The 11,952-nt window shown below is 38.7% G+C and overlaps 1 protein-coding gene across 1 annotated transcript in view; it reads right to left on the bottom strand.

The window, feature by feature from the left end:
* Positions 1-11,952, bottom strand: part of FANCC (Fanconi anemia complementation group C) — a 226,354-nt gene that overhangs the window by 59,710 nt on the left and 154,692 nt on the right. The window contains exon 8 of the mRNA XM_006753678.2: positions 238-402. Within this exon, the coding sequence (XP_006753741.2) occupies positions 238-402 (165 nt within the window). The remainder of the gene's footprint in view (positions 1-237; positions 403-11,952) is intronic.

The raw sequence follows: 11,952 nt of genomic DNA, 5'->3' as shown, positions 1-11,952 counted from the left end.
CCCACTAAGGGTCATGCAGGAGTTAGCCGATCAATGATTCTTATCATTGATGTTTCTATCTCTCTCTCCCTCTCCGTCTCATGTAATATCTTAATCAATAAAAAATATATTTAAAAAAAAAGAACATAAAGTGGGTACTGAGACATAAACATCTGAAAACTGCATTTCCAACACACTGCAGAAATTAAGAAAAGGAAAAAACAAGGTTGGGTGAGAGGATAAATGGACACCACTTACAGTAAAAAGGCCTCATTTACAGCATCGAAGAACTCCGGCCAGAGCATTTCCTGAGGGTCATGGCCATGGTAGGTGAGCAGAGCTTCCACCAGTGGTTCAAAATCAGGCAGAGTAACAAGTGGGATACAAATTCGTGATAGAGACCTTACTCGTTCAGGAGCCATTCTACAGAGTAAACAAAATAAGAAATAATTAGCCAATCTTAGAGCCACGTGTAATTAAAGACATGTAACATCTTCATGCTGAGCAGGCTGATGACAGTGGCTTGCTCTGCCCCGCCATAAAGAGGACCATCCTAACACCATCTGTGAATGCTCTTTTGTTACCCACTTCTCTAGAAAGAAACCCCATCTGCAGTTCTCATTTTAACATCGCTTATTTTCAGGACTTTGTCATAACTCACTATGGGTTCCTCTAATGTGTTTTTTTTTTTAATCTTTTAAAAATACACATTTTTAATTGATCTCAGAGAGGAAGGGAGAGGGAGAGATAGAAACATCAATGATGAGAATCATTGATTGGCTGCCTCCTGCACGCCCCCACTGGGGATTGAGCTTGCAACCCAGGCATGTGCCCTGACTGGGAATCAAACCAAACCGTGACCTCCTGGTAAATAGATCAACGCTCAACCCCGGAGCCACACTGGCCAGGCTCCAACTTATGTTTTAATGCCATTGAGTTGGCTCTGACTCCTGGCAACCCTATGAATTAGTATCCACAATGTCCTGCCCCCAAAGTCCTGCTCAGCTCCTGTAGACCCATACCTTCTTTTATGGAATCAGTCCATCTTGTATTTGGCCTTCCTCTTTTCCTGATACCAATTTTCCCAGCATTATCATCCTTTCCAAAGAACCCTGCCTTTTTGTGATGTACCCAAAGCAGGACAGCTTCAGCTTTGCCATTTCTACCTTCAGCAATGTTTCAGACAATGTGCTCTAGGACTCACATATTCATCTCCAAGTTACCCTGCCCAAAACAGAACTCTTGAATTCCTTCCTCAAATGTTCTCTTACCCTGTGCTCCCTCTCTCATTTGCTCAAGCCAAAACCCTTGAAGTCCATTCTTGATAGCTCCCTTTCTCTTATGCCCCTTATCTGATCCAGCAGTAAATACTGTCTATTCATCTGACTACCTTTCAACACTCCCATTGCTACCCCCTAATTCACTATCACTCCCAGTCTGGGTTACAGTAGGAGCCTGCTAACTTTCTCCCTGCTTCTGCCATATCCCCCACTGTTTATCATCAGAACAGTTCCAGCAAATCTTTAAACATGCAGATCACTTCCCTTGTCTACTCAAAGCTTTGCAATGGTGTCCCAACTCACACAGAGTAAGCAGTCTCATACTAGCCACGAAAGCCCTCCATGGTGGGCCCCTTCTGTTTCTCTGGCTTCATTTCCTCCCACTCTTACCCTTGCCTGCTCTGCTCCAGCTGTACAGGTCTCCACCCACACCAAGTAAGGTCCTGTTGGAACACATGGCTAGCTCCTTCATGTCATACAGGCCTGAGCTCCAATGCTGCTTCATGTGAGGGTTTCCCTCACCATCCCATATAAATGCACTGACCAATATGGAAGCAATCAGCATATGTGGCAATTTAAATTTATTGAAATGAAATAAAATTTAAAACCCCATTCCTCTGTGTTCAACAGTTACATGAGGCTAGTGGCTTACCGTATTGGACAGTGCAAAATCAGAGCAGAAAGCTCTACTAGTCAGCAGTTTAACATAACAAGAGCCCTGCCAGCCCACTGTGTACGTCCTATCTCATTCACCCTGTTTTACTTTTCTTCAAAATACTATAATGTATTTGATTGTTTAGTGTTCATGGTCTGTTTCTTCATGCTAGGACATCAGCTCTATAAGGGCAGGCACATTTCTTCTATTTTGCTCTCTGCTCTATTCCTAGCACGTAGGGACAACTCCTTATACATATTACATGCTCAAGAAATAGATAAGAAAAGAACTAGAGATCAATAAAATGAAAGTTTGAAATGTATGCAATTAGATGTTTTTCTAGGAATATATAATCACAAATCTTGTAGTCTTATATTTTGTGAAACACAAATGGAATCACAGAACTTACAGCTGTCCTTCATTTTACTTGCTGTCTATTATTAAAAGAGCACGTGAGGGCTATAATTTAACAACATCCTTATTTATAGGCACTGAGCTTGCTTCCAATTGTTCACTATTATAAACACTGCTGCAGGGGTTCCCATCCTTGCATGTGCCTATCTATGTCTCATGTAAATATTTGTGTAGTAGATTGCATCCCAAAAGACTACCAGCTTACTTTTCCACTCTTGCCAGTGATATTATTATCAGTACTAGTGGTCCAATGCACAAAATTCGTGCACATTAAAAGGGAATTAATTAGAGGAAATATTTTAATATTGCTAAGCGCCCTTTCTCTATAATAGAAGTGTCAGAGATGAAAGAAAATTAGTAAAATGTATATGAAAATCTTCCTCCTGTCAGAGTCTGGGGCGTGCTGCGGGATCCAGAGTCAAGTCCCCACCAACCCACGCACACCTTGAAATTGCGCGAGACTCAGACCCGGCTAGCCCCACCCCCATCAAGCCCCACAGGGCAGGGGGTGCAGCCTCAGGTCCCCCATCAAGCCCCACTGGGTGGGGGGCGTGGCCTCAGGTCCCTGCTGATGGGCCGTTACAGCTTGATGGCATGACGACCATTTGCATATTAGCCCTTTATTATATAGGCTTTTTAATTCTTGCTAATCTGGGCAAAATCCCATTGCTTTCATGTGCACTTTCCTGATAACTTTCTAGATTATTAATGTTCGTTACCCACTTGTATTTCCTCTTCAGTGAATTTGTTTTTAATCCTACCAGACCTGAGGCCCTGAACCTAACTGTCCCTTATACCTGGGCTCCTGAGCATTAAAGAGAAAAAACCAACATGATATAGAAAAATGTTAGTTACATGCAAACAAGTAGTTAGAATAGGATGGAACTTGGAGACATTGTAGAAAATAGGTCTACCTTTCATCTACCTTTCATCTAGCGCCAATATTCCACCCTTGTGTGGAAATTACCGAAAAATCGGTACAGCGGTCTAGTAGGGTTAAATTAGTGTATTTAGTGCTATACACTTACTATATTCAAAGTTGTCTGCAAGTGTTTGAGACACAAGAGCAAACACAAAGCCTCGTAATGGAGCCAGAGGATACCAAGTGCCCTGGTGAAAAGTGAAGCGCACTGAGGGGTCAAGGAGGGCAGGGACTTAATGAGGGAAACATCTGAGCAGAAATCTAAAGGAAGTGTATGAACAAACCATGCACATATCTGAGAGGAAAACGTTGCAGGCAGATACAAAGCAAATGTAAAGGCGATGAGTGTCTGAATATAGCGAGGAGGCCGAGGTTGTCAGGCCATCGTGACTGTGGGAGGGCCCGAGGCAGTCAGGCTGGGATATCCTTTTTAACTTACTTTACATTTTTATCAAACTTACAGATGCAACTGTTTTAAATAGTCAAACAGTTTTCAAAGCTTATGAAAATCAGTAGCTTTTGCAGAGCACTCCCACCCCCACATTCTGATCTTGGAGGCCCAACTCATTCCTTAATATCAATGCTGTTTGTCTTGGGTTTAATGACTTGTTATTTGGACTGTTTGCTCATTTTTTCCTTGCAATGATTATTTTAACCCCAAACTTCCACCCAAACGTATAATCTTCTTGCAATATATTCAGACATATCTGAGTTTCTACCATTTTCATCTTCTTAAATAGATTTTTCTTAGAACATTTTGACCTGTTCCATTCTGGAAAGGTTGTTTTTGACTCCCATTGTGCAGTTACTGTCTTGGGATCTCCATCCTGTGAATTTCCTACACGTCACTCCAGGATCCCATATCATCTTTCTTGGTTCATTCTTCTTATGTAGGAAAAGATACATGAGAGGTAAAGTATTTGAGATCTTGTGTGTCTGAAAATATCTTTATTTTCCTCTCACATTTGGTTGATTCTTCAGTTGAGTGTAGAATTCTGGTAACTGTTCTACAGAAGTGTGAAAGTGTGGTGCTACTGTCCTTAAGCTTCAGTGTTGTTCTTTAGAAGTCCCATGCTATTATGAATTCTAATCCTTATATTTGTAAGTCCTGTTTACCCCTTTGAGGCTTTGCATATGCTCTTTGATGTTTTACTATGAGGTATCTTGGTATGGACTTATTTTTATTCACTGTGTTGGGCACTCAGTGAACTTTAAATCAGGAAAGTTCTCTTGAATTATTTCTTTGATGATTTCTACCCATTCTTTTCTCTGTCCCCTCTTTCTGGGAACTCTAATTTTTTAGATATTGAACTTCCTGGACAGTATCTTTTCTACTTGATATTTCAACTCTTAGTCTTTTTGCTCAAGATTTGGAAAGAATTGTAGAACTTTATTTTCCAGTCCTTTCATCACCACTCTTAATTTCCAAAAACCTTTTCTATCCTATGGATGCTCCTTCTTTTTAAAAAAATAGCACCCACCCTGTTCTTGTTTAATGAATACACTACCTTTATTTTCATGGAGAAATCGATATTAATTTATTTGAGTTTTTCTTTGAATAATCTTTATTTTTATTGGTTTCTACTTTTTTAGATTACACTAGTGGCCTAGTGCACAGATTCATGCACATTGAAAGGAAATTAATTAGAAGAAATGTTTTAATATTGCTATTCACCCTTTCTCTATAATAGAAGTGTCAACCAAATTTACGATCAACAATGACAGATCTAAACACACGCCTGTGATTGGCGCCAGCAAGAGCTTCATATGTATCATGCATGCACAAGTCAACTTAGCGTTTTATTTATAGAGAATAAACTTGCTTAATTAGATCTGCTTTCTGATGTAGCTAAACTTTTTCCAGCCCAGTGAAGCACCCCAACTTCTCTTTCAAATAATTATTAGCAATACAGTAGTAAACATCAACATAAAGCAGATTATTATTGTAGATCACGCAGGGAGAACAAAGGTTAAAATATTTAATTGCAGCAGTGTTTGACTACATTCTGCACAGTTAGAAAACCTGAAGTTATTTTTAAGGTCCACCATTTCTTACTTCTTTTCAGTCGGGTTAAGTTTCTAAACTTTCTAAATCTCCATTTTCCGGCTACTGAAAAGAAAATAGGATTCCACCGAGTCTCCTATCTATCTACTCCAGGACTTCTGTGAGGATCAAATGAGATGAGGATGGGAGAATGCTTCACAGACATTTGGTTGAAGTGTAAAATGTTTGCACCTGGCTATAAAGCAAGTTGTGTTCCTGGGCTGAGGAAACTCCAAGGAGGCTAGTTGCTAGGGAGAGGAAGCCGGGCATTGCTATGTGACATCATTACCTGGCGCCGACAGTGACTATTTGTGGGCTGGGCTGTGGGCTGCATTTTGTGCCATGGGGTCTTGGCAGCGTTGGCTACGATTTGGTGGGGTGTTGCTCAGGGGTGGTGGCGGGGCCTGTGTCCCCCTTGGGGGAAGCCAAGTGTTGCTTTGTTGGTGCCAGGTCCATGGTGCCGTTTATTTTTAAGTGGCCAGTGCGCATCATGGTAGCTCCTGTGTTGAGCACCTGTCCCCTGGTGGTCAGTGCATATCATAGCTACTGGTTGGATGGACTCTTAGCCTTTTATATATATAGACAGATTCTCTCAAGAATTTGTGTCAAGGTGAAGAGGTAGATTCCTGGAACTTCCTACTCCATCTTATATGCAGATAAACTCCCCGGTTAATCTCTCCCTAATCCAGTCCCTCACCCAAGACTTCCCTCTGAGATTCGGCAGTTTGTTCCATGCTTCAACTCCTGGGATAGCCATTTGTTGCTTCATTCTCCACTAATGTGTCCTCCCTCTTTTTGTTGGAAACAGGACACCTCTGCTGTTTCTCTCTGGAGATAGGGACTAAGGAGGAGTGTATGAGGACCTTGCCAGCTGGCTGCTACTGCTGTAGCTCAACAGGTTATCTTGTGGGCTGCCAGGTATCCTCCTACTCCTGAGTCCACCCCCAAAGTGATTTCCATCTTTTGCAGTAGTCCTCTCTTGCAAGCTTTTTGGGTTGTGATATTTTCCTTCAGATATATCCCGTCATCTATTGTAAACCTTTCTCATAATCTGTGGGTCATCAAAAGCACACTCCCCAAGCCCATTTTACATTGTTATATACAGTATTTGTTAAAATTTCCTGTCATTTCTAAGAGTTGGGAGTATGAAGTGAATGCTAGGACATTCATGTGTGTGCTTCATCACTTGGCTTAGTTTCTCACATTACATTTTCATCTTATTCTCTCCTGATTAGATTATGAGAGCTGCCATTTCTCATAGGTCATGCACTTTGGTCTTCAGGATCTGTCCACGTTTTCTACATCGGAACTACTCAAAGTCTCAAATTATGTTCCTTCAAATCAGCACATCAGCATCCCTGGGGGTGAGGCCATTTCCCTGGGTATTCCTCTGCACACTCAATTTTGAAAAGTGCTGCTCTACACTACTTCAATAGCAATCCCAGAACCAGATTTTAATCTCTAGTCATAATCTGAATATAGGGTGTCCCCAAAAACGTATACACACACTTTGAATAATTATAAAGGCAGTGTTTATTAAAATACATTTCATTTTAAAATAAATGTATATAATACATTTCAAAATTGAGCTATCAGCTGTTAAAGTGAGTATACATTTTTGGGGACAACCTGTATTTTAAGGAAACATGATGGAATTACATTTTATTAATGAATTCCTATAAATTGCTAGTTTAGCTATATTATTTTCTTGATAATCAACAGTAAAAACCTCAGATATTTTTTTCAAACTACACAATAATTTTCTTATGTATAAACAGTTTGTCTTTTCTCCTCAAATATTCACCTTCTCTAAAATCCACTTCTTGTTCTTTACCACTTACCTAAATAACTGAGTCTCTTCAACATTTCCCTTCCACAGTGCTCTAACATCTTTCTCTAACTCACTATCAAAGTAGTTTTTCCACCTAAATGGATGTTTTTGAGTCCATCATCTAAGTTGTGACAAAAAGACATATTGAGCTTGAATTGTAAATACCTTACATTTTTGGAATATGAGTTTGCTGAGTGGGCTAGGAGAGGGGGTAAGTTGTTATTGTTGTATATGTGTGTGAGAGATGAGTGTTTGAGAGTTATGTGTGCTCATAACAAATCCAGAACTCTGAAATAAAGAAGCAGGGAGAGTGTATTGGTCTTGTCCTTCCTCCTCAATTTATCAGTCCTCCTCTCTAAATGACGACTAACAAGTGCAACTTCTCTCTCACTCTCTTAAAAGAAAGGAGGAGCATCAACAACTATCACTGGTGACTGGGTGGGTGGAAAGGATGACCTTGGCAACAGGGCATTTATCAATCAGAAGAAGGCTGCTGACTGTATCTCCCAATTGCGGTGAAACAGGTCCAAGATAACTTTCCTGGAAAAACTCTAAAGTCTTACGTAAACTTAGGTAATTCTTGGTTCTACCAAAATGCAGGTAGGCCAACTGGGAATCTGATTGGCTTCCACGTGCTCATGGCCCTCATGGCTCCTTTTGGTCTGAAGCAGGGAGATCCAACTCAACAGGAGCCATGTGGTGCTTTACAGACTGGATTACACTGAGCATTAGGTCTTGATTGACAGCCAGAGCAGCACTTCCAAATGTTATCTGCACAAGAATTCAACTGCAGAAGGCTCAACGGCAACCATAGGCAGCTGGAAACACCCTCCCCACGTGGGTGCACTGGAGCTGCCAAAACACAGAACAGCATGATACACTGACGATGTTCAGAGAGGCCAGGATGCCGCTCCTTCTGGACGGTGTGTAGCAAAGAACAAGAGAGAGTTTAAACATTCTGTCACTGAACTGTGGATTTTACTTGGTGGTAAGTGAAATTCTATTTAAAATGCTATGACAAGACCATATATCAGGGCTTTAAAAATAATGCAGACAGAAACTAAACAGATTTTCCTGTTGTTTGTTGTTTTTTTTGTTCCTCTGACAATTTATGTATCAAAGTTATAAGATTAATTTCTATACTTTCTATCAGGCTTTTGAATCTTTTGAAATGAACTTTAAATATCTGAGTGGCGAAAAGTGAAAAAATGTATGAATGCCCTCTATTAAAAAAGAGAAAGAAAAATACTGTAGCTTTGTTTATAAGGGGTTTAAGTTTGGGCCTCTTGGCTGCTTGAACACTTATAGTCATACTTGTGGAAAGAAAGTAATGATGAAATTCAAGTGTCATAAATAATGGAAGTATCTGGAAAGTCAAGTGTACAAGAAGTAGTTTGACCTATACAGTATTCTGACTCAACATTTTTTATTTTTAAACCTTAAAAATGTACAGATAAGCCCTGGCTGGTTTGGCTTAGTGAACACAGCATTGCCCTGTGGACTAAAGGGTCCCGGGTTCGATTCTGGTCAAGGGCACATGCCTGGGTTGCGGCTCAATCCCCAGTAGGGGACTTGCAGGAGGCAGCCAATCACTGATTCTCTCTCATCATTGATGTTTCTCTCTCCCTCTCCCTTCCCCTCTGAAATCAATTAAGATGTCCTATCTAATAATAGACAAACATGGTAATTGACCATAATTTTTCTACGCCTCCCATTGTCTAATCAACAAGATATGCAAATTAACCACCAGCAAAGATGGTGGTTAATTTGCATACGTAGGCGCGAAGCAGTGGAGTGAAGACTGAAGGCGGCTCTGGCCGGAGCAGCGAAGGCTTGAAGGTGGCTCCGGCCAGAGCAAAGGCCTGGGTCCCGGGTCCCGGGTCCCTGAGGAAAACCGGTGCCGGCAGCCAGGGGAAGGGAAGGCCTATTGCACGAATCTTTTGTATATATATATATAAATCTTTCGGTATATATATAAAAGTATAGATAACTTCAGTATGTAGAATAGATTTATATATTATTAATACACATTTTAATTACTATAACAGCAACAACTATAATGGCTCCAGTATGTTTAATAGCTCTTTCAAATGTTATCATGATGCATTCTACTACCTGATTTCATAAAATCAGTTTTTTATGTGAGACATGAGCATACATTGGTTGAATTTATACTAGTAATTCACTAGAGAATTGTGGACTTACAGAGTTCTGAGTCTTGCACAAGCTTTTACAGATCCAGGTTCTTTTATGGATGGAGAACAGAGCTTCCTGGCTTTATGTCTTAAAAATAAGACTTTAAAAGCTCATAAAGAGACTCAAATGTATGCTGGGTATCAAATTGCTTTTTAAATTCAATCTTTTGATAAGAATAATTTAACCTAATCCAAGAGATTGAATTTCTCTTAAAACTATATGTGGGCTAAATACATTAAAAAACAAACAAAAAGAAAAACACCAAAAACAAATAAACAAAAACCCTGCAAGAAATTTATCTTATTGAATTCTAAAATTATTTCTAAAAAAGCAAAGGACTCCATAGTAAACATCAATTACAGCAAATTAGGAATGTATCAGATGTGCCAGTGTGCAGAGAACGTTCTACTAGCACAGACATCTCATATTCTTGCTAAATTTGCTAAAAATTTTACTACATCACAGTTTTGTTTGACTAAGAATGTTTTCAACTATTCACCAAGTTAACTGCCACGTTATCCTTGCTGCTACTGTCAGTGGGGTGCCAACATGGGCACCTTCAGTAGACTGGGCTCCTTACCATGGAACTTGTCCATATTGTTTTTGAAAAATAAACATCCTTCATGAAGAAACAGTGATGAATTTAGGAATCAACTTGTCCCCCAAAATGGCCCAATCTGGCACAAATGGAAGTTTTTCAGCATAAAGGGCATTTCAGCTAATATCTTCCATCAGGATCTCCTGATTATGGTCAGTAGAATTTGGACACCTTTCTGCACTACTGTCTTCTTCTGTCCAAAAATGAGAAAATGAGTATTACCTTTTTGTTTTCAATATTTTACTAAGTAACACTACATTGTAGTTTTTAAAAGTTTAATTCTAAAATACTGATGATGTACAGAAAAACAGAAGTGTGAGGCCTTACGCTTTGTTTTTCAATATTGTTTTGGCTATTTAGGTGCTTTAAGGTTCTACATGAATTTTAGGATGTTTTTTCCGACTTCTGCAAAAGAAAAATAACTGAATCTCTTTAACATTTATTTTTGGGTAGTATGGACTGCTTTGGGTAGTATAAACATTAAGTCTTCCAGTCCATGAACATAGGATACCTTTTCATCTATTTGTGTCATTTAATTTTTTTCTTTTTAAATGCATTTTTTATTGTTGATAGTATTACAGATATCTCCCATTCCTCCTCCAGCCCCTACCCACCCTCCAAGTCTTCATTTGATTTCTTTCACCAATGTCTTGTAGTTTGCAGTGTATATCTCCTTGACTAAGTTTAGTCCTCAGTATTTTGTCTGTTTTGAGGCAATTGTCAATGGGATTTTTAAAAAAATTTTCTTTTTGAATTGCTCATTGTTAGTGCATAGAAACATATCTGATGTTTGAATGTTGATTTTTTGTATACTGCAACTTTACTGAATTTATTAATTTTAATAGTTTTCTGTAGAATCTTTGGGGTTTTCTACATATAAAATCTTATCATCTACAAACAGAGCAAGTTTTATGTCTTTCTTCTAAATTTAGATGCCTTTTATTTCTGTCTTGTCTAATTGCTCTGGCTAAAAGGTCCAGTACTATGATGAAAAGTGGTGAGAGGGTATCCTCGCGTTGTTCCTGATTTAGAAGCTTTCAGTCTTTCACCATTGAGTATGATGTTAGCTGTGGGCTCTTCACATATGTTCTTTATTATGTTGAGGTAATTTCCTTGTATTCCTAGTTTGCTGAATGTTCTTATCATGAAAGGGTTCAAACTGAATTTTATCAAACTGTTTTTCTGTATCAATTGAAATTATGTGGTATTGTCCATCATCCTGTTAATATGGTGTATTATACTGATTGATTTTTGTATGTTGAACCATCCTTGCATGCTAAGAATAAACCCCACTAGGTCATTGTACATAATCTGTTTTTATGCATTATTGACTTTGGTTTGCTAGTATTTCATTAAAGGTGGTAATTTGTTTCTTTGCGTGTTTTTTTTGCCTCAATATTCATCTTTGATTTTTTTCTATTGTTTTTCTATTCTTTATTTAGTTTATTTCTGCTCTAGTCTTTTTATTATTTTATTCCTTCTGCTACCTTTGGATTTTGTTTGTTCTTATTTTCCTACTTTCTTGAGGTATAAACTTAGGCTATTTATTTGAGATCTTTATTTTTTTAATGAAGGCATTTTCTACGATATATTTTCCTCCTAGTACTGTTTCCTGCGCCCTGTCATTTTTGGTATAATATTTTTTTGTTTTCATTTGTCTCAAGATCTTTTCCAATATCCCTTGTGATTCTCCTTTGATCCACTGATTGTTCAAGAATGTGTTGTTTAATTTGCATGTATATGTGAATTTTCCCATTTTTCTCCTATTAGTGATTTTTAGTTTCATACTATCATGGTTGAAAAAGGAAGAATGTGTATCCTGCTATTATTGGGTAGAGTGTTCTGCGTATATCTACAAGGTCTAAATGATCTACAATGTTTTCCAAATCCTCTGTATTCTTATTCATCTTTGGTCCGGATGATCCATATATTATTTAAAGTGGGTATTGAAATCTCCTATGATTATTGTGTTACTTTTTATTTTTCCCTTCAACCCTATCAATGTATGCTTCATATATTTTGGTGTTCTGCTG

The sequence above is a fragment of the Myotis davidii genome, unplaced genomic scaffold (genome assembly GCF_000327345.1).
Source record: "Myotis davidii unplaced genomic scaffold, ASM32734v1 scaffold190, whole genome shotgun sequence".
In the NCBI taxonomy this organism is placed as follows: domain Eukaryota; kingdom Metazoa; phylum Chordata; class Mammalia; order Chiroptera; family Vespertilionidae; genus Myotis; species Myotis davidii.
The sequence above is the reverse complement of the archived record's forward strand: the minus strand, read 5'-3'. Positions and strand labels throughout refer to the sequence as shown.